This window comes from Podarcis muralis, chromosome 9, assembly GCF_964188315.1.
Source record: "Podarcis muralis chromosome 9, rPodMur119.hap1.1, whole genome shotgun sequence".
NCBI classification, from domain to species: domain Eukaryota; kingdom Metazoa; phylum Chordata; class Lepidosauria; order Squamata; family Lacertidae; genus Podarcis; species Podarcis muralis.
In genome coordinates this window covers 57404847-57428661 of record NC_135663.1, presented here as the reverse complement: position 1 = coordinate 57428661, position 23815 = coordinate 57404847, and the positions used below count along the sequence as shown (strand labels likewise).

The window sequence follows — 23815 nt, the reverse complement described above, 5'->3', positions numbered from 1 at the left end:
TTTTTCAGGATGGATGTACTTGTTCAGAATGCATCACCCTACCTGTGTCACAAGTATTTACATTATATATATATAGATTACGTGGAAAAATATTATGTCAAGAAAATAATCGTAACAGGCTGACAATACTCAGCAGTAGAGGTTACAATGTGGGATGATGTAAGGTAATGAAAACAACTTAGTAGAGAAAGAAAACACAGTTGAAAAGATAGCAGATAGGAAACCAGAGAAAGAGTGGAAGGGGAGTAAAAGTTAAGATTTATAAGAGTCAAATCAGTTGGAGGAATAAGTTAAACCATTAATATTTGTGTGTGTGTGTCTTATATTTATGTTATTCTTCTTTCTTATTATCCTGTGTATGAGCGCCACAACCCCATAGTCTCCTTTGACTGGACTTAACCGTCCAGGAGTCCTTTTTTACCTTTTACCTTATGCGTTGATAATATGATAAAACAGTAAAGCAATTGAAATTGTTTTTTTAAAAAAAGAATTTACATGTTATTGATTATTAAAGAAAAGTCAGCCTGCAAGAATTTTTTCAGCAGTCTATTAATAAATTTATTTGATGAAACCTCTAGTGCAGTTATTCAGTGATCTTATGTGGCACGGAGGAAATAGGGCGGAGGAAATAGGGAACTTACGAATTTGAGATCTTGACTATTGGAAAGACAGCAGAAAGCAATAGGTTCGTGTTTGCACAAGGGCTCCAGTGCAAACTACTTTTAAAACATATGCAGTTGGTCAGCCAGTCACTATAAGCAGTGGAGCAGAGTTTGCAGTAATGGAATATTCTCTTTTGGAGAAATGGTGTAGCCCAGCCTTTCTCAACTTTCTTCCCTCCAGATGTTTTGGACTGCAGGCTGGGGCTGATGGAGAAGGCTGGACTAGATCTAAATTATGGATCTAATTTATGTCTGAATCTAAATTATGTCATGGAATATTTGCCAGGTGACAAAAAGAAGGGTGTCGTCGCATGCTATTTATGGCAGATACTTCAAATTCTTTACATGTCTGACTGTTCTTGGCTTGGCTACTGATAGAACTGGAGTGAAGTGACCAAAGGTTCAGAGGAAGAAATAACCATTGTGATTATAGAAGGGAGTTTCATACAGTATTGCAGAGACATAAGTTTGTAGTTGTGCTCTTTGATTCTCTTTTCTTGTCCATATGCTTTTGTGCTGTATATCATTAACTCGCTTGTGTCTTTTCTGCTCTTGTGTTTTGCACATTTGACATGTTCTGGAAATAAGCGGTGGCTTATAGCTAATGCAAATAAATAATATTTGTTTATTTATGATTCACCCTTCCTCAGAAGTGCCCGTGGTGATGCACATGTAATGTTGGAAGTGCCAGTGTTCTAAAGGTTAATTAGCCACTACAGGGAAGATCCATCTATCGTTTCGAGCATCTGTAGGGATTTAGCATGAAAAGGACATTGCAGATATTGCAGCATCCCCCCCAATTCTTTAAGCATTGCAAGCAAAGGGTGTGTAAAATAGCCACAGCGACTTTCGCAGCAGCGGCAACATTTTTTTTAATTTGTATGCCGCCTTTCCATACTAAGCCATGCTCAAGGTGGCTTAAGTAGGAGATGTTAAGTCAACTCCCCTCCCCACTAAATTTATTCTTCAAATCTGTAGCTGGAAACAGTTGGTGTGGCATTATCTTTCAGACATCTGCCTCTCTGCCTTCCTAACTATCAAACAATGAAATTAAGTTACCCGCGTGTGAAATGCTACCAAGAGCCTGAAGCAATAGTTCTGCAAATAGAGAACTCCATGCACTCAGTAATATCTCATCCAGTTTTGATTTAAATTCCATTATGTTTGCCGTCTTAAACACTAGGGTGTTGTTTTTTTAATGCTGTGTGAGCCTGAATTTCTATATCCACATGTAACATTGAGCCAAGAAACTTGGCTTGGTAGACCATAATATGTGTGGGATGTGTGCTAGTGGACTTTACGGCTTTACTGCAATCCTGGGTTGAGCCCGTAACATAAAGCTATCTGCTTCCTGGTTTATTTAGGCTATTACTGAGCTTGTGGCAAAAGCAGGATTTGAACCTGATGAAACTGTTAGCTACTGCACTTCACTACATTTAACTTAAATTTATTTTTCTTCTTCACTGGCTATAACAGCTAATATAACTTCCCTTGCATTTTTTTTCTTTTTAAATAATCCCAAATGTCCATAAAGGTTACATCTTTTATTTTACATCAGGTTTTTTTTAAGCCCAGCCATTCTATTTCATCATCCAAAGCCAAAGCAAAAAATAAACAAATGCAAATAACAAAAAACGGGTGAGAATTTTGAAAAAGCATAGGATGTTCAAAATGCTGAAACAGCCTTTTTGCAGTAGCGTTAACGCCATGATTTCCTTGATGTTGTCTCTTTAAATGCAATCTTCCTCTGCAAGCGCAAGGATTGTTGTGACTGGCTTTCCGTAGACACTTCTGCCAACTGCTTCCCTTATTTGTGTGTGATATTTTAAGCCTATCCTCCACAGCTGATATTTCTGGGCTGCTGGCCTTCTAAATTCAACTGATACCTGTTGGCCTCAATTGTATGTTTCCAAAAATACTTTACAGACTTGGTCACAAAAAAAGAATTTATCCTAGAATAATGGCTGGATGGAAGCAGAATAGATTCAGTGCACCTTCGTAAGGAAAACCAGGCAAGGAGCATCGAGTGACTGGGGCTGTCTGTGTGAATGTTTTCTAACTCTCTCTTTCTGCTCTGTTTTTCCATGCTTTTCCGGGATTCAGAGAGAGGTAAATTGTTTTTCTCTATTCTGTTTTCTTCCTGTCTTTCATCACCAGCATTAGCTGTTGTTGCCTTGCAAATCCATACTTCTGACGCAAATGTGTTTCTTGCCTTTAGAACTGTAATCAAGTAAGTTCCCCTTTTGCCTTGTCAAATGGCAGTTCTCCAACCCCTTTAGATAGATGCATTTTAGAAGCCAACTCAAATGTTATCCAAAAGAAAAATATTAAAACACCCATCTCCAAGGTGGGGGAAAGGATTTTCCATTCAGTCTGGTTTTGTTTGCATGATCCTAGATAGTCAGTCCCAATGCTGAATCTAGCTGAATCTTAACAGAACTATATTTTTTAAAACCCCATTAAATTACACTCCTAGGCTGTAGACCTGGGAAGAACATAGGTGCCTGCCTCACTCCTGTTAAACAGGTATTCTTCCAGTGAGCCTGAATTCCTGATCTGTCTCTAGAAGGAATGTTTAGGCTCCTTCAGATATCTCATGCTCCTTTTAAAAAAAGAAATATGGTTCTGGGCTGGGTCTTAAAACAAGGATTGCCCTCCTAAAACCTGCCTGCTATGCCTCAGAAGGGTCATTCAACATTTCTTTGGGAATCAGACTTTATCATTTCCTTTATAACCTTGCAGACTGCTGGAAACGAGCAAGACTTTGCAATTTGTGAACATTCAAGTCATTTCCACATATTACCTTTTTCCCCCAGACACAAAGATTAAACTTATAATCAAGAGACAGAGAAGTAGCATGAGATACAATGAGAGCAAAAGAAATGTTAAATTTGCCACAGTGTACGTATCACAAACCCTGTTGCTTGTCTTTTTCCATTATTCTTAAAAGGCCACAGATTTGCATTAGGAAAAGATAGAGAGTTTGGACAAGTGGGAACTGCAACAAAATGTTGCAGCATGGAGCCTGTGTGTTCAAGATACTCCGTTCCCTTCCTCCTCCTCCTACCTGGTTTTCCATTTCCTGCTGATACCTCCCTCTTGTGCCTGGATGGTCTTTTGCAAACCTGCTGTTAGCACTGCTTAGAAATAGTGATGCTTTTATCCCATGCTTATTGAATTTAGGTGAATATCTTTTTGCTAGTTTATTCAGTCTGTGAAGGGGTGGGTGGCCTGGCTAGGCCTAAATGGCCTCTCTGATCCCTTTCGTCTCTGCAGTCCACCTTTCAATTATTCTAAATTTCCAGAGCCCATTGTATGTGTTACAGGGCTGGTCAGAAGGATTATTCAAGAGAAGTCTGAGGTTGTATTCTTCACAGAGCTCAGTACTTTTAAAAGTCACTGGCTTTGATAGCATCAGGGAGTTCTTCTCTTCAAAGCTAAAGCTCTGTGAGCCACAACAGTACAATCTTCTTACAATGCCCTGGAGGGAGCAATGCCAGGGGGATAAGATAGCGGTTTTCCTGAGTATTTATATTTCATGGACTTTATGGAAGAACTGAAAATCCACTGTTTTGCTTAAGGTGGAAAAGAATGGTAGCGCTGAAATTCTGAAAGACAGATCAGCAAGCCGAGATCTGACAGAATTCCACAAGACAATGGATAATTCAGGCTGAAGGCTAACGTTTGATAGGAAGACATTGTTCTCTGTGTGATTTGTTTTAATCTGCACCAGAACACTGACTGTCCAGGGCATGCTTACTTGAGTGTCAACTTTTGCAGAATCAGTCTAACTTAACGCACAAAATAGTTAATTAGCTTTTATTTAACCATGAATTACAACTCAACTGGTGTGCTGATGAGGTTAGAGAAATAGCATACAGAGATGATGTAAAAAGATAAGCAGTGAAATGAGTGAAATTGCCGCTTGCTGGAATATGTTGGCTGTGTGTGTTGCGCTCTTGAGGGCATCTAATTTTCCTCAGATCAAGCAAGTTTCTCATGAGAGGAAGGAAGCGTCTGTGTGGCCAACATGGAAACTAGTGTATGTCCATGAATTAATGGCCCAACTTACAAGGGACAGGGCCCTTTGCACCTCTCAAAACACAGTTGCCTGACAATTCAGGGTTTCTCTATGCAGCATTTACTTCTACAGTATACCGTATTTTTCGCTCTATAAGACGCACCAGACCACAAGACGCACCTAGTTTTTGGAGGAGGAAAACAAGAAAAAAAAATATTCTGAATCTCAGAAGCCAGAACAGCAAGAGGGATCACTGCGCAGTGAAAGCAGCAACCCCTCTCGCTGTTCTGGCTTCTGGGATAGCTGCGCAGCCTGCATTCACTCCATAAGAGGCACACACATTTCCCCTTACTTTTTAGAAGGGAAAAAGTGAGTCTCTGAACCGAACCCACCAACTGTTGTTGATGAAAAGTAGGAGGGCCCTGGAGAAAATGAGCCCCTCGCTGAATAACTACAGGGTTGGTACTTATGTTGCCAATCTCACAGGTCAGGTACTAGGGCCAACTGTGGGTTTGGGTTTTTTTAAGTGTCTAATACAGTGGTACCTTGGTTCTCAAACTTAATCCGTTCTAGAAGTCCATTCCAAAACCAAACCATTCCAAATCCAAGGCGCGCTTTCCCATAGAAAGTAATGCAAAATGGATTAATCCGTTCCAGACATTTAAAAGCAACTCCTAAAACAGCAATTTAACATGAATTTTACTATTTAACAAGACCATTGATCCATAAAGTGAAAGCAATAAAACAATGTACTGCAGTCACACAATTAATCAATCAGTAGCTGAACTGGGTTCCACACAGTCACAAAAGCAAAACAGAAAAAAGCCACAAAAAACGCAAAATAAATAGCAAAAACAGACAGACCTCAGCATAACCCTCAAATCGGAAGCGTAACACTCAAAACGGAAGTGTGGCACTCAAAATGGAGCACGTTTGGCTTCCGCAAAAAATTCGCAAACCGGAACACTTACTTCCGGGTTTGCAGTGTTTGGGTTTCAAGTTTCGCGGTAGTTAATTTGTACACTATACACTTACCTTGTCTGAATCCACTCTGAAGCTCATTGGCCACTCCAAGAATAACCTTTATATCTACACGTCATTTTTCTTTGGAGTGTACTGGTAGACAGAAAAATATTTGACAGGAAGAATTCTTAGCACGGTTAGCTTATTGTCGTTGGTTATGAATGAATTCTTCAAGCAAATGGATTTGTGACATGTTAATGCTAAACAACAATCGACAACAAACAACAATGAAAAAGAAGAGTGGGACTGAATCTCCAAAGGCAATTTAAACGCCACATGTGAAAACAGTCATTGTTTGCAAGACAGTGGATCAATTGAGAACGCAGGAGCAGGGAATGGCTGCACCCTTGGGAAGCTTCCTATGTGCAATGTTTTAAAGGCTTATAAAAGTGGGACTTCTTGCTGCAACCCTAAGCATGAATTTGTGGCTGCAGCCCCTTCATTTTCCTAATAATAGAAATTCTTTCAGGCTGCATTTAATCTCAAGGGGCATTAGTATAATGACTAGCCTCGTTCATACCAGGCAGTGGTCACATAAATTCTGTTTTATGTCGCTACATAACCATCATTGCATGGTTAAATGATGCTTAACTGGGTGTTAAATAAGCACGGCCATCCAATTAGTCCCAAAGAATAACCATTTAAAAGAATTAAAGTAAAATAATTGAGTACCTCTCCCCTCCCCCCATATTTGTTCTATTTCATCATTTTTCTTTCAGTTGAAGGGGTTATTTTTCTCCCCTGGCCACCTTGTTCTGTAATAAGCTGACCAGAGTACCTTAAATTAAAAGGATTATTTTGTGCTTGGGCTAATCAACAAAGCCACAGCCTTGCATACCATAACATGTAATTGATTCTCTCCCCTCTAGCCCTGCCAAGAAATCCCCCTTGTTTTCCAGATTTGGTTCAGCATAACAGCTCAGTCTAGTTTTAGCTGATAATTGCCGTTACTACCAGGCAGAGTGTATGCATAAAGAATTAATATTTTGGTGAACGGCTGTTTCTGCATAAAACAGTACGTGGCAGGTGTTGGAAAACTATGATCAGGGGCCTCGTTTGGCAACCGTTTTTAATAGGGGGCATATTTTGCATTGAGCAATGTTGAGAGAGCAGCCACGTTGACTCCACCTGTTAACTTGTTCCTGAACCAGGTGAAACAGATAGACAATGGTTTCTTCTAAAGAGCAAAATAGGTTCCCTCAGTCACAGCTGTGTCCCTTTTGTCCGGACTCCGAAGCTCCTTCATGTGGCGCTCAGTTGCCTATCTAGCTGCTGAGGGTGCAATAACTGCATCCCCTCTCTTTCCAGGCACTCCTAGTTGCGATTTAAAGAAATGAAAAAGGCGGAAGGCTCACCAAATTCGACACACAAACCCAAAGGGCAACTACCTCCCATCTAGAGGGAGAATCAATGGGCCTGACTTAGGAAGAGCATAACCAGCAAAAAGGGATCGTAAGAAAAGCGAAGCGAGGGCTCTACCATGTAGCCTTGGGGCTGGTCTGAGTTTACAATTTGAAGCAAACAAAAGGAGTTGTACCGGAATGTAAGTTATAAGCAGCATGGCTTATAACTTTTGTCACACTTGCAGCGCCTTTTGTTTCCTCTGTGGCCTCCTCTCAGCGCAGAACCGCATCCTTCTGTCCTGTGCCCTTTAGCAGATCTTGCCGAGCTCACTGCAGCCATTTCATTTCTCTCCTCAGCCTCTACACAGTGAACAAACCCCCCCCCCCCCAAAAAAAGACCCAACCCAAAATACAGTGGTACCTTGGTTTACAAATTTAATCCGTTCCGGAATCCATTCTTAAACCAAGGCATTCTTAAACCAAGGTGTGTTCTCCCAAAGCAGTGGGGGACTCAATTTACAAATGGAACACACTCAACAGGAAGCGAAACATGTTCATATTCCAAGGCAAAGTTCGCAAACCAAAACACCTACTTCCGGGTTTGCAGCATTCTTAATCCAAGCTGCTCATAAACTAAGCTGTTCTTAAACCAAGGTACCACTGTAATAACTTTGGTGCATTAGGCCAGGGTTTACCTAGTCCTAACATACTACCTCTGATAAACTTACAAGCTGGGTATGAAGGTCGTCCCATATTGTTTATCCTCTGCATCAAAGAAAGCCAGTTGTACTTCTTTTTGTCACAGCTTTTTGCTGAGAGTGGGGACTATCAAGTATAGGAATCCATCAAAAAGGGAGTGAATACTGGGTCCATGTTAAAGAATTTCTAGATTCAACTGTGACCTAGCTGGACCTTTATACAGCGTGACCTTCCCCCCCCCCCCTCTAGGACATAATCCATAATCCGACATTTTCATTGCCCCTGCCCCTCACTCCCTACTGAAGTACTATTGTGGTGAATCTTTATTTATTTGTCAGTTTCCTCTGAGCAGCTCAAGGAGCCATAATTCTCCCCCTCCCAATTCTACCTTCACAACAACCCTGTGAGGGAGGTTAGGCTAAGAGACAGCCGCTGGCCCAAGATTGCTCAGTGAACTTCCCAACTGGTTTCACCAGTACACCACACTGGCTCTCATAGCATTGGACTGGGGAGACTGGTATTCAAAAGCCTGAAAGTTCTTTGTGTGACCAGGAACCAGTCACTTCCTCTCAGCCTAATCTCACCTCGGGGCAGTTGCGAGGATAAAATGGAATATATGCACGCATGCCACCTCAGCGAGAGCCAAATGCAAAAAGGTTTCTGATCTCCTTGCCTTACAAAGAACTGTCGCGATGCAGACGTCTAAGTTTCCCAGCATGGAGCTGGGAAGCCTGTAAATTCCTTAGTAAATCAGGTAAACAGTTTGCCCATAAATCTCTCCTCGTATTAATCCGTTTGAAATGAGCTAATGCAGAATTGAGGTTAACAGAGCAAATGACCCAGAAAGGATTCCACAGTAAGAGAGATAGATAAGAAAGCCAAGATGAAGGGCTCCGGTGATGTATTCAATATTGAACACTTCTGTATCTGCAGAGACCGTAACCTTTCCCCCTCCCTGGCCTTTGTGCAAGAGATTAGCATTGTCATGGATGCTCAAGGTCACCGTACCTTGGTGGCAGTACAGGGAAGGGGTGAATTGTTGCTACAGAATGGCTTACATGGGAGGAAAGTGTTTCAGGCGTAGCAGCTTTCGAACCTGTCTCATTCTCTCCAGCAGCCTTTAAACAGAACCTCTGCTCCAGGGGAGTGCCCTTGCAAACTGCGCTACGGATTTTCCTGAGCTCCCTATCTGATAGGATTAAATATTGAAGTCACCCTATCATTTGGACCTTGCCGGAAGGAAGGATCCACATTGGATTGCTAATGCTGATGGATAATTTTGCAGCAGATGGTTGCCGGTCCCTTCCACCCTCCTCCCTCCCATTCCCAGTGATACCTGCCGATGCCATTTCTTTGCCTGTGGTGACAGCTTTGCCCCCTTTGTGGAATCATGGCATGTATAGAAAACTGCACTTCTTATAGCCTTTAGCTCCTCCGTGGGGACTTCTAAGGAAGAGAATTGAGGCAGTGTGATCATTTCAGAGTAGCAGGGAGCAAACAGTGTCTCCCTAAGCAGATTCTCAGCAAAGGTTAAAGGCCTGGTCTTGGATATGTTCAAGATCAAGTGACCAAAAAACGCAGTCTCCATTAAGAGCATTTGTTGTGGTTACTTTTCATCGGTATTAAGAGCATCTGATGTGGTTATTATAACACGGTTATCAGTACATTCCAAACCTTTTTTTTTTAATCATAGGAATCTGCCTTATAGCAAGTGAGGCCCTTGAGTTAAGTATTGTTGACTCATTGGCAAGAGCTCCCAAGTCTTTTCAGGCACGTGTTCTTGCCAGCACTCCCTGCGGACACCAAAGGTTGAACCTGAAACCTTCTGCACGGAGAGCATGTGCTCTGCTCCTGCAACAAAGGGAATTGTGCTTTGGAATCCCTCACTAGGACGCAGGCCCATGTAATTGTTTTTATGGCGATAGGTAAGGGATGTGGGTGGCGCTGTGGGTTAAACCACAGAGCCTAGGACTTGCCGATCAGAAGGTTGGCGTTTCGAATCCCCGCAACGGGGTGAGCTCCCGTTGCTCAGTCCCTGCTCTTGCCAACCTAGCAGTTTGAAAGCACGTCAGAGTGCAAGTAGATAAATAGGTACCGCTCTGGCGGGAAGGTAAACGGCGTTTCCATGTGCTGCTCTGGTTCGCCAGAAGCAGCTTAGTCATGCTGGCCACATGACTCGGAAGCTGTACGCCGGCTCCCTCGGCCAATAAAGCGAGATGAGCGCCGCAACTCCAGAGTCGGCCACAACTGGACCTAATGGTCAGTGGTTCCTTTACCTTTACCTTTATGGCGATAGCTACTAAGTATGTGGAACGAGTAAGTTCTGACCATTCAGTTGTCATCTTTAAGAACATAAGAATAGCTTTCTGGATCAGGACAATGGTCCTGTTTTGACAGTGGCCACCAGGCACCTTTGGGGAACCTGCAAGTAGAATGCAAACATGAGACCACAATCCTCTCCTGTGGTTTTCATTCAGAATCTGGAGGCAAGAGCATAGCCGTTGTGATCTTTGTTCCTCTGTGTTCTTTTTGAAGCAGGTATTTCTGTGGGTGATACTGCTTTGAATAAGGTAATTAATTTTGTTTGTACAGAGATTTTGCCTATGTAGCAAGAGACCGTGAGACGAGGATTTTGAAGTGCCACGTGTTTCGATGTGACACGCCAGCAAAAGCCATTGCCACAAGCCTGCACGAAATCTGTTCTAAGGCAAGCTTTCTTCTTGTTGTTTTCATTCTATCCTCTCCCCTTTCCTGTGTGAACATACCCCCATACAACACTCCCGAGCGTGTTACATGAAGTCTCCCTGATTCCAGGGCAATCTATTTCTGTGCCATTTAAGAGTATAGGTCCAAACCAAAGCTTCCACACAAACAGTTGCCTGGCATACATTTCTGTGCAGGAGAAACTGCTTCTAAATATAATGTTTAGCAGCAGAGGAAAGAGGGCTCAACACATTCTAGGGCTGACCTGTTGACAGTATCCTATGGGAGGCTACGGAAAGAAATGGCCCTGCCTTGCCCCCATAAGGTGTGTAGCGTTTTATCAACACCGCTAGCTCAGAGGGGAGACATAAAAGGTCTTACGATGGTACGTGAAGTGCCTATAGCCTTTGTCCTTATCACTGGTTATGCTGCAGACAAGATCTCCGTACTCAATTGTTCTGCCCCCAAAGGTCATGGGGGTTGTTACAGAGTACCAGATTGCAAAGAACTTTTATATATTAAGCTTTTTGATGTGGTGCATTTGGTAAAGGTAGCGAAAACCTCCCATCCCTCCATCAATATTTGCACTGCAGGTTATCAAACATGCCTCTTTAAATTTAAATGCAGGCAGCCCAATCCTTTTGGGAAAGAAACCCCAACGAGTTCAATGAGGCTTACTCCCAAGTAGGTGTGCATAAGATTGTAGCCGTAGTTCCTTAACCCATCTGAGTTACGGTGAAAAAGAGAAACACTCCTTTTTAAGGGCCTTCAGGATTAGGATTGTACGACGAGATCTATGGATGGAGGGCGGCCTACAAATTTAATAAATAATAATCGTAATAATATGATCACTGTTTCTCCAGATTATGGCTGAACGGAAGAATGCCAAAGCTGTGGCTTGCAGTTCATTACAAGAGCGGACAAATGTCACCCTGGATGTTCCCTTGCAAGGTACTGTGTGACTGGGATGTTGTCTTCACTATGTAGTCTCAAACAGGTGACTTATTAATTAAATACTAATAAATAACCACTTTTTAAAAAAAAATTAAAAAGAATTTTCACAGCGTGTTTCCAGAGGGGTAATGTTAAGTCTGTTGAAGCATGAACGAAGGTCAAAATAACTTCCTTGGTCTTTAAGATGCCACAAGACTCTTGGGTTGTTTCTGTGCCTTTATTTGGAGCAGGCAAGATCTGCTAAACAGATTTGTCTGTTTTTACTTTACAAGAATAAAAGATGATGATGTACTTTTTTAAAAATTCCCCAGAAGTTACTCTGGCTCATTTTTAATGTGCGATAGTAGGTAGAAGGAGTACAGATTTATTAGAATCAATAATGATATCCCTAAGAGATCGACTACCTGATGAATTATTTTATTCTGCCCTTGAAATAAGGATATTTTGCCTGATGTGAATTTTGATAAGTTGAAATCGATTTTTTTGTTCCCATGCAGTAGATTTCCCAACACCAAAGACTGAGCTGGTCCAGAAGTTCCATGTACAGTACTTGGGCATGTTACCTGTAGCTAAGCCAGTGGGTAGGTTGAATCTTTGTCCATAACTCCCTTAATCTTTGCTCTTTAGCATCTGAGCGCTCTGTTCTTCATTGACGGAGGATTAAAATAGGTGATGGATACACGTCTCAATTTCTCCAAACTTTCAGTGTGCATACTTTGGGTGTTATGGTTATTCAGATCTGTTAGCGATATTAACTGTGGGGCCAGACAGTGACAGTTATATTCCAAATTAATTATAAGGCGGTTGGGATTTGATCCAGCTTCTACTAGATTAGGAGTTACTGCAGAGATGTGCATGGCATGAAAGATAAAATTGAATAATTTCAATTTGCTTGTCAAATGTGAAATAACATGGTCAAAATGTTAATATGTGAATCTGAACTTATTGCTTATTAATTCATATGCCACTTAGATGTTTGCACAAAGCTTCGAATTGATATTTCTCAAAAGAGCTGACCTCACCCAATACAGAATGGCAAAGCCCTTTTGACTGTAAAACGTGGCTTGAGGTATGGCATGCGGGTGCCCGCTTTTCCAAGAGAGAAAGAAAAGTCCAAACCTGTTAGTTGTGCCGAAACGCTTGGACACAGCTGAAGTGGCTCTTCGGAGCCCGGCCACTTCCATGTTTTGCAAGTCTGTTCCATCCTAAATACAGTGGTACCTCGGGTTAAGTACTTAATTCGTTCCGGAGGTCTGTTCTTAACCTGAAACTGTTCTTAACCTGAAGCACAACTTTAGCTAATGGGGCCTCCTGCTGCCACCGTGCCGCCGGAGCACGATTTCTGTTCTCATCCTGGAGCAAAGTTCTTAACCCAAGGTACTATTTCTGGGTTAGCGGAGTCTGTAACCTGAAGCGTATGTAACCCGAGGTACCACTGCACTGAAAAAGTGAAGAAGAAGGAACCATGTTGATTCCCAGTGGTGGCTTACGAGAGAGGAATGAAGGCAGGGGCAGACTTTGGTCGTGTTGGTGCTCCAAGCAAGGCCACAATTTGGCGCCCCACAAATGAATCTTCTCAGTGGCGGATCTTTTCCATTTTGCGCTTCCTCAACCCAGCGCCTTGTGCAGGGGAACCGCCCTAAATCTAGCACTGGCAGAGGTACTGGCGTACTCCCGGCAGGTGTGGCCTCCTTGTTGGGACAGGGATGTGACTAGGCAAGGAAAAGGGGGGTTCAAGAGAGCTCTGAGTTGGTGGCAGCCCTGCATGTGCGCACATACCTGTGAGGCAACCGCTTCGCCCTTCCAATTCCCACAAACACAGTGCCGCCGCCACCAAGGGAGCACCACTTCATCTGCCCCCCCCCCCCCGGCAAGCCACCACCACTGCTTCCCCTTCTTTCTACATTAGTGGCCAAAATTGTGGAAACCTTTTGGAAAAAGTGTATTTATGTTTTTTGGGGGGGGTTCAAAAAAAATTATTGGTTTCCACATTTATCACATAGGGGGGTAAAGGAAAACATTACAAAACACACAAGAAAAGAAAAAAGAAAAGGGGGTGGGAGAAAAACACAAAACAGAATTCTTACTTCAAATCTCTAATTCTCGTTACATTGATAACTGACTTCCTCAAATCCCCTCTTACTGAATTTCATTATAACCCCTGTATAGCAGTTCTCCAAATTCATATTTCTAATAATATTCACATTTACCGTATTTTTCGCCCTATAGGATGCACTTTTTCCCCTCCAAAAATGAAGGGGAAATGTGTGTGCGTCCTATGGGGCGAATGGACACCCCTATATTTTATAACTTTTATTAGCATGCCTAATCTACCCTTCCTCAGGGTAGCATATATGGGTTTCATCTCATTTTATTCTCCCAGAAAACACCCACACCCCCAATGTGAGTCAGGCTGGGAGTTTGTGCCCCAAAACCACAGTGAAAAGAGAAGAAAAATAAAAAGGACGTCCGATTTTACACCTGTCAGTTACATAGAAGACATTATTCAAAATATTCACTCTAAAATGACACCCAACTGTTCCACTTTCTACTAGGCAATATTTTCTCAATCTTCTGACCTACATAGATTAATTCATTTTCCTTTTAACGCAAAAAAGTCCAAAAGGGGTTCTAATAATAATAATAATAATAATAATAATAATAATAATAATAATAAATGTCAGCAATAGTTTTTCTCTGTCAAACGTAATTTTTCTTCTATTTTCTGGGTCTTCCTTTGGTGTTTTCTCTTTCTTTCCCTGTTTTCGTTTTTTTCTTTAATTTTTTGCAGGGGGGACTCTCGTTTTCCTACTCATATTGAAATACTGCCCTTCAATGAGGCCAAACTTAGATTCATAAAATGTTTAGGGGTATGCGTACCTCCGCATCCCCCCCAGAAAAACTGGATTTGTTTCTTTTATCTTACTGACATGAAAAATCTTTAATAAAATCTTACTTTAAAACAAACACACACCCCATGAGCTTAATGCCTGATATTCTTCCTGCCATAAAACACTGACTCTCCGTTAGTGATCTTGTCTCTGTTGCTCTGCAACTGCAGGTATGGACACCCTGAATTCCGCTATAGAAAGCCTCATTGACTCCTCCAGCCGAGACGACTGGGTGCCTGTCACCATGAATGTCGCAGATGCTACAGTGACAGTCATCAGCGAAGGGGTAAGGCACAACCTGGCCTCTCTAAAAACCAGAAATGCTTTGTACTGTTTTATTGTTGTTAGCCGCCCTGAGCCCGGCTTCGGCTGGGGAGGGCGGGATATAAATAAAATTTATTATTATTATTATTATATGTAGTTGATACTAGAATGTGTGGCTTCTTATTTAGCCAGTGCTTTGTTTTCCTCAAACTTCCCTTTTAGTCGATTTTATTTGAGATAAATAGAAGCCGCCATATGCACTGCCAGAGCAAATTTGGCAACCGTTGATGGTATGCATGGCATTTTAAAGATATTCATTTCTGCCATATGTTGCTATTTTCTCCTGTAAAAATAACAAAACTACCAGCTTAATAAACAGAGAAGAAAACCCACTTGCCTAAGATTTTACGGGAAATATAATGTCTAATATAGATCTCAGTCATGATCTAACAGTTCAGTGAACTTAACCCTCACGCACCAGCTTTTTGGATAATATTAATCTGATGTTGGAGTCCAGTGAATCCCTTTAGAGTCCTAGCTAGAAATATAGTCCCTGTCTGTTTTCAAGAATGACTGCCGTCTAACATAGAAAAAGGGATTATATTAATATTCCATTCCAAGGTACATTATACCCCACAATATTAACCTAAATTCCTTATTGGAATATCAGAAATCCCTGGAGAAGAAAACAGATGAGGTGTTATATGTGCAATACTGGCCTCATAACCGAAGAGCGAGCAAATCAGAAACAAACAAAAAATGGCTAGACTAAATACTGGACTGATGGTAAAAATATATACAGTGGAACCTCTACTCAAGACCACAATCCGTTACGGAGACCTGTCCTTATGGCAAAATGGGTTGCTGGGAGAGGCGCCGTTGTGCGCATGCGCGGGCGGTGATTGCCCATTACTTCGCATGTGCAAACAGCAATCACCGCTCCTGCACATGTGCAAATAGCAGCAAACCCGCCGGTTACTTCTGGGTTTGCCGTGGTCGCAACTTGGAGCATCCACGAGTGGAAGCGGTTGTAAGTAGAAGTTCTACTGTAAATATACAGTGGGTCCAACATACCCCAATAGCCTAATAAGGTTATGTTTTGGTTTTTCAAAGGAACGTTACCAACAAGAAATCAGTGTATCAGGTTTGCACTATGAGATGGTTAATTTGTGTCAAAATAAAGCCAGCCTCACAAAATTAACCTTACTGGGTTAAAATTTACTCATTGAGCCCAATGCTTCCCTGCAGTGCTTTGTAACTGTTATTGTTATTGTTGTTGTTGTTGTCATTTACAGTCACCTTCTAAACAACCATCTCAAGGCGATATATGCACAGAAATTTACATGGACATAGAGCAGAGATCACCTCTAGTCCCCTTGAAATGGTATAGCCATAAAAAACATGGAATTAATAATATGGGCAAGATGCTTGGGTATTTTTCTACCCTACTTTGAGAAGTTGATGGGCACACAATGAACCCCAGGTAGTTTAGGACAATAAGTAACCTCTAGTTTTTGGTTAATGCCCCTCAAATTAATTTCTTGCATATCTGCATACTGATTTAAGGTGATTTTTTTTAAATAAAAGAGAGGAGTTGTTGTTTATTAAGATGCTTGGCAACCTTTAAAAAATAAATATGAAAGAATGTTATCATTGTGTGTGAAACTGCATGACCCTGCATGCCTATTTGCAAATCAGCCTCCAAACTCGGGATGCTGTGACAGTTACTGCATTTTGGAAGGTTACACCAGGTTTGTTCCTTGGTCCATAACTGGTGACCTTCCAAGAATCAGAGCTTCCAGCGCTCAGACTAATAATTGTTTCTTCAGTGCTACCTCTGAAACTTTTATTTGTAGTAACATGAATTCTTCCTTCCTAACTAGAATGAAGAGGAAATTGTGGTGGAATGTCGTGTACGGTTCTTGTCTTTTATGGGAGTGGGCAAAGATATCCATACGTTTGCCTTCATAATGGATACGGGGAACCAGCATTTTGAGTGCCACGTTTTCTGGTGTGAGCCCAATGCAGGCAACGTATCAGAAGCCGTCCAGGCGGCTTGTATGGTAAGTGACCACAGAAAACTGTAGTACAATTTGTAGAATTATTAGAAAATTAAAAGAAACCAGTACATGAAATCCCCCTCAAATATTATTTTGTAGTATTTAGCATGAACGCAAAATGACAGGAAAACAATATTTCTATTCATTTTTCAGAGCGCCCTGATAAATTACAATTCTCTCCCCAGTTCTGCACTCGGATCTTAACATTTAACACCATGATTCTAAATATTAGTGTCAGCTCTCTCCCCCTCCTCTGCTTTAATGCTATTAGCAGTCAATATTGTGAACTGTTACGTGCACAGACTGAAAACCAGATAAGTAGCATAAAGCATCAGAGTCGAGGAAACAAGCGCCAGCCTTTTGCAAGAGAACAATGTGTCTTTATAGAAAGGAGACAATGGGAAGAACAAATTGTAAGATTGATGAGAATAACCAGAGTTCCCTGCTTCAGTGGTATTATTCAGCATCTGCTTCCAGAGGGTTTAGTGGGTACCATCCTTCAAAATTGTCATCCGTTCCCTTGGGCTAATAGAGAAAATACTAGCACTAACCTGAGCAACTTCTGGCAATCAGAACACAATAACGTTCAATCCCAGCCACTACCATCAAATTATATTCTTTTAGATTTAGAGGTGGAAGACTTAAGACAAATCTGCCAACATGGTGAGTTGTTACTCCTTGTATTAGAAAGGACGGTTGTGTATCCAATATCTTAATGATGCGTTGTCCCCGCTAACATGTAATAATTGTGCAGAGAATGTAAGAAACTGCCAAAATGAGGAAAGACCCGCTCTAAGGATCTACGAGTGCCATGTCTAAGGGCAGATTTGCAAAACTTGTGACGAACCAATCCCATGCAGGTAGCAAAATTAGGAGGTTGATCAACCACCATACATAGTTGTTGCTTTTAAATTTACCATACATAGCTTGATGGGTCGCATTTAAGCTTGATGGGTCATGATATGTGTGTGTCTTGCCTACTCGGAAGCAAATCCTAAATGATGTTGCAGAACATAGTGAGGAAAGCTCAAGGTACTGAGCCTTGCTAATGATTGCAGAACATCTTTGCTTTCTTTCAGCTACGATACCAGAAGTGCTTGGTAGCCAGACCTCCTTCACAAAAAGTCCGGCCGCCGCCTCCTCCTGCAGACTCGATGACCAGAAGAGTCACGACTAATGTAAAACGGGGGATGTTGTCCCTCATTGACACTTTGAAACAGAAACGTCCCGTTACGGACACGCCATAGCAGCCCTGCAGGAAAAGAAATGGTTTCTCAGAAAACATCTACCAGAAGATACAGTAGCCACGTTAAAGAAGATGAACTGATTTTTGGCCTTCCAGTTTAAATTGGTGATGCTTTGTCTTCAGAGAATTTACCCTTATCAAATAATATTAGACAAAAGCATGTTCTCTCGTTCTTGCCACCATCATGTGATATGAAAAGAAGCATGAGTAATTTTTTTGCTGTGAGGTTTCACACCATGAAGTGGAAGGTCTGTTTTCCAACTGTGTAAATATTATGAACGTTACTTAAATTCACACATACACCAGAAAGGATTATGGCACATTGCTCTTCGGAGAGAACCATGCCCAAATTGATATTCATCCCCATCCTGGTTGGGATTTGTCACAAGCAGTCCTTGTATCCTGCAGCACTTTGTCCTCATTTTTAACACTGAAGTACATACCAAGTATTAGTTACCATTGTATTATTGTAATATGAATATTGAGCTGCTTTTTTAAAAAAGAAACTGCATTCATTAACCAATCTTCCATCTTGTGCACCCTAGTAACCATTTTTCATCTTCTGTCGGCCAGTTGGGTTTGCTTCAACACGACAGTTTCCTATGCAGATTGCAGTTTGATTGGAAGGAGCGTGCAAACGATATTATAATTGTGACAATCACATGTGTATCGGTTTCAGTGACATGCCGGTGCTGGGAATGACCCTTTCCCAGGCATATGTATGCACAAGAAAATAGATGTGCTCTATTGTCGCATGGTATTAACTACATTTGGTTTGCATGCTTTTTTCTCGTAAAGAAGCACTGCCCCCGTAGCAGATCATCACCTTTGAAATGCCCTTCAGTTCTGAAATCGAGCTTGTCATTTAGGAGTTCAGAGAGCAGTCTGGGAGGATATGCTGGGATTTTTGTTTCAAAACATAAATCACAGCACTGGTGACACTAAGGCTCAAGCGCTTCTTAGCATTTTCTATAGATGCTGGTCTATGCTTTTAAATGTTTCTACCCTGATACAGGCAGGAAGCAAAGGTAAGGACCTGATAGATGCATGAGGTTAAAAATAGTAAAGCCAAAATGTACCTTAATCCTTGACCAGTCGTCTACAAGGATCAGTGCATCAGAAATGGAATTTCAGCAATACAGCATGAGTAAAACCTCTTTAACTGAAAAGGGGAAGGAAGATTAAGGTATCCTTTGTTACTTTTCCTATGACAGGGTTTGCATTAGGTGACTGTGAATGTGCATGGGTTTTTCCTTACTTGAGTTCTATCACTAGAACTATGTCCTCCATTTCATTTATTCCCACAGAGGTTGGGTGCTGAGCGCACCTAAATGACATTTTTGCTGTGCAAGATCCATTTTAATTTGCAGCCTTCCAAGGAGCTATAGTTTACTTTGATTTTAAATTAAGAAATCATGTGATCTCCCAATAGATTTTGTAACACCCACCGACCACCACATTTGACCTTTGCAGTGCCAAGTGAAACTTGTTGCAAATCCCACGACCAACTCCACATGCTAGTTCCTTCTAACTGCACCTTATGCTATGTGTTTTGGATGGTTTTTAATATTTTTCATGTGTAATGTGTAGCACATTTTCACTTGCGCAGCTGACAGAGGAAAAGCCTTAGAACCCATTCATGCCTTGGGGCCGTGGCAGAGGCCCCAGAGTGTCGAATGTACAATTGAAGAGGGTAAGGGAAGGCAAGCTTGTGTTTGTGCACTCTCCTCCAAAAACTATTAAAGAGGAGATTATATCAATGCATACAGGAGTAAACCACAAAACCTCCTGTTTGTTCACAAGTGCAATGTGGAGTCATGTGTGAATCAGTCTGTAGTAGCCCCACAATCTGTAGTATAAGGAATTAGGCAGAATACTATACTACTGTCAATCAGTGGTGTCAGTCCTGAAAGGTGTCAAGATAAAAAAATGCTCCTTCCAGTTATTTCTTGCACAAATAATTGCTTCCATTTAGGAAAAGCAATGCGCACAATCATGCAAGTGTGTTTTGACAGAATTTGTACCCAATTGTAGCTTGACACCATGAGTGCACTCTGCAAAACAGACATTATTCTGCCGGTGCTGCATGTGCAATTTCAGTACACAAAAATGTCTGTGTGTGCAAGAGTTTCTTGTGCTTCTGAAGCAGACAGACAGGTTGGCGAATGATAGGAAGAGGAGCAACTAGGAACAGTAGAGAGTTGGGGGGGGGGATGATGTCCACTGCGCAAAAAAAACCCCAACCACATCTCAGCATCCACAGCTGCTTCCATTTGGCTCACATATCCTAAAAGGTTTCTCTTCCTTTTCCCTCCTCCGCTGAGGAACAGCTGCTGCCAAACCAAGCATTGTGCTCACTTGCTTTTACCTCTCTAAAGGCAGCATTGGGCTTGCTTTCATGCGCATGTTTATCACCTGATCAGTACCACCTCGAGCAGTGGCTTGCATGTGTGACTGAGACACCGGATCACAACCCCTTCCATATCGCCTCAAACGCACCGCTTCTCAGTGGAGCTAGGGTCACACTCCAACTGCAGGTCATCAGTTGCTGAATCATCAATTCAGGCATGTGTGAATTAGCCCACAATGTCCCAAGAGCTACAAAATGGAAAACTTAGCAACTCCCCCCCTCCCCATTTTTATGATGTATAGTTTGCAGGTTAACAAGACCAGAAATGAGCCTATGCATAAAGAGATTTTTTTTTTAAAGTCTGACTCAACCCTTATTATTTTCTAGTTAACTTTACAGAGGTAATAAGATCCGTTACCTTCCAAGAGAAGTAACCCTAAGGAGTGTAGCCTCCTGGCTTTATTGCTCTAAAGGTCACATCCATTGTGCTCCTAAAGTAGACAAATGCTTGGATCTGCCTTTGCTAAGGTATTACCATTCTCACTTCCCTCCTGAAGAAAATAATAGGGCTCACTCCATTTTTAGAAAGTACATGCTGACTACCAGCAGCTCTCCTCCTCAAATAAAAAAAAAATTAAAAATCATAAAATTGCAAACCAATAATTTCTGTTATATGGCTATGCTCCATTCTCATTAAGTACTCAAACCCAAGCAGGAAACCTTAACTCATTTGTGTCTTAATTGGCATCAAGTTTTTCTAGAGCATGACCTTTTCACATTCAGAAGAAAATGCAAGACATGCTTGCTGAAAACATTGAGTAGACCAAGCATTTCTTTTTCAAGTAGCTTTTGGGTTAGTTGCAAAGTTTCAAAAGCTTTAAAACCTTTTTATTATTCTTTTCAGCGTTTTAAGTCCCACCAGCTGAGAGTTGCATCCCACTCCTTGAAAATCAAACTTGTTATCAGCTTATTTTATCTGAACCTTCTTTATGGAATCTCCATTGGAGAGGTAGTGTCTCTGAATACCAGATGCTGAGGACTAAACAATAGGGAAGGCCACACTTGTGAGCTCCCAAAGGGCATCAGGCTGGCCATTGCTGGAAACAGAAAGCAGCAAGGCAGTTCTTACCAGACAAATAAAATATAAAACATTTCTCAATGATGGCCAAAATACATGTATGGGTTGAATGCGAACAAATGCCAATGACTTACTCAATGTTGTAGTGACACTTCTGTTATCTATGCATTCTTTATAATTGCACAAGGCAGCCATGTTCACTATGCCTTGGACGTTTCATGTCTTTTTTTGATTAACTTGTTAAATACAGCTTAAATATTTTTATTTTATTTATTCTATTTTTACTGAAATATTCTTCGATTATGTTGACATATCTTTATTACTGGATGTGATCGCACACGATAATCCAGTGCTAAGTAATCTCAGTGTACTATAGGTTGCCTAAAGACAGAGGATTTTTGTAATTATTTGTAGTCACCTTTTTAATTAACTGAATATGTAGAAGTAAAATGGCAAAAATAACATGTAAAGCTAACTTCTATTATTTTTTAAAAACACAAAAAGCAAGTTAGATGCTGCTCTCACGGACCACCTCATTTGCGTACTCCGTTGAAGGAAGGGAGATTGTTAACCAGTCATTTGTGATAGCTTAATTAATGCCTTTTTTTCTGCCCCAACCCACAGCAGTTCTTTGATGCTGCTTGTTGCTTCGTTTATACAAAACAAGTACTATTTCTTTAAAAAACATGTTTTTTCATAGAGATGAAGAAATGCCTAAAAACTGAAAGAAATTTGCATGAAACGCCATCAATCCTACTTCTGTAACAAAGAGGTCTTAATGATAAACTTTGTGTGCAAAGCCTTTAATAGCTGAGTAGAAGAAAATCTACAGAAAGCTTAATACAAAGATGGCGCCGTCTACAAAGCTTTAAGAACTTGTTTATTTGTTAAAGAACTCTGCAGTCAATTAAACAGATCACATATGGAGGGAAACTGCTATTTTTATCGCATTAGCTCACAAAAGCTGAGCCTCTCTAGAGCTCTATCATTACCATCATTAGCTCCTCTCTTTGGCAGGCATAGTTATTTTGAGGGAGAGAAGTGTGAATAGCAGAAGTAGGTTTGATTTATTTCACTATCTGCAAAAGAGAAAGGAGAAAATACACACAGTTTATCAGTAAGAGCTCTCGCTATTACGTGAAGTAGTTGATTTTAAAACAGAAAAGTTTTTTCCACCATTGTCCACTTTTTACACATTTAAATGTAATCTGTTGCAAGAATAAATTTAGCTGCATTAACTGCTGGCCTCTTGTGTTTATGTCGCTGGGAGAATCGTGATTCCACAAGAAAAGCCACCATTCTAAAAACACTCGTCTTAGCTTGGTAAAAAGAAATGGTTATTATTCCTTTTCAGCTATGTAATCTCCAGATTAAAATATAAAATAGGGCAGATTTTAATGAGAGTAGGTTTACTAAAGGAAAAAGATGATTTTTGAATATTTAATACAAAAGTATGGGAAAACCCAGCCAGATGGAGTATAAATAATAAATATTATTATTATTATTATTAAAAACAAAAAAAATCCTTCCAGTAGCACCTTAAAGACCAACTAAGTTCTTGGTATGAGCTTTCATGTGCATGCACACTTCTTCAGATACACTGAAACAGAAGTTGCCATATCCTTCTATATAGTGAGAAGGTGGGGAGGGGTATTACTCAGAATGGTGGTGGGAATGGGTGATTGGCAGATAGCTGTGATGAGCCTGTTGACGACTCTTAACGACTGCAATAGGTCTTACAGGAAAAAGCAAGGGGTGAGAAGGTGAAAAATGGCTTTGTCATGTATAATGAGATAAGAATCCAATGTCTTTGTTCAGACCAGGTCTCTCCATGGCTTTAAGTTTGGTAATGAGTTGCAATTCAGCAGCTTAAACCCACCTTCCCACCACCTTCTCACTATATAGCCTCCCCACCTTCTCACTATATAGAAGGATCTGGCAACTTCTGTTTCAGTGTATCTGAAGAAGTGTGCATGCACACAAAAGCTCATACCAAGAACTAACTTAGTTGGTCTTTAAGGTGCTACTGGAAGGAATTTTTTTGTTTTGACTATGGCAGACCAACACGGCTACCTATCTGTAACTATTATTATTATTATTATTATTATTATTATTATTATTATTATTACCTAACGCAATAGTACTCTCAACTGTAGATGCCAGCCAAAATACTTCTGGTTTGCCACGTTATGCATCCTCTTCAATTTACCCACCACCAAATGCTTAATTGCTCCTGATATGTTATATATAATGAAGACTGTTTCATACGGAACAGAAATTTTCTTCCAACATCTGAAAAGATACCTAGGCATCTCAGTTAACTATGCCTCATGGGTATATTTTACACATGATATATGAATGCCCTTGAAACATTACAGAAAGAATATAGTCAACTATAAGGAAGCATGGAACGTTTGTCTTTCCTGTAATGATCTAGGACTAATGCATATGTGTTACAACTGAGCCTATAAAATCCTTAGTTACAAAAGATACTAAGTGGCTAGGGCGCGGGGACACAGAA

General features: G+C 41.0%; 1 protein-coding gene across 16 annotated transcripts in view; it reads left to right on the top strand.

Moving 5' to 3' along the window:
- The window catches only part of APBB2 (amyloid beta precursor protein binding family B member 2), a 177190-nt gene extending 154658 nt beyond the window's left edge, over window positions 1-22532 (top strand). For 13 of the 16 annotated variants that reach the window (XM_028744275.2, XM_077934304.1, XM_077934311.1 and 10 more), the window contains 6 exons: window positions 10341-10455; window positions 11315-11402; window positions 11903-11986; window positions 14467-14582; window positions 16444-16623; window positions 17700-22532. In XM_028744275.2, the coding sequence (XP_028600108.2) occupies window positions 10341-10455; window positions 11315-11402; window positions 11903-11986; window positions 14467-14582; window positions 16444-16623; window positions 17700-17867 (751 nt within the window). In that variant the 3' untranslated portion in view covers window positions 17868-22532. Of the gene's footprint in view, window positions 1-2601; window positions 2772-10340; window positions 10456-11314; window positions 11403-11902; window positions 11987-14466; window positions 14583-16443; window positions 16624-17699 lie in introns of those variants that run through there. The other 3 variants (XM_077934307.1, XM_077934313.1, XM_077934315.1) reach the window with 2 other exon arrangements.
- Window positions 22533-23815: the final 1283 nt, after the last annotated feature.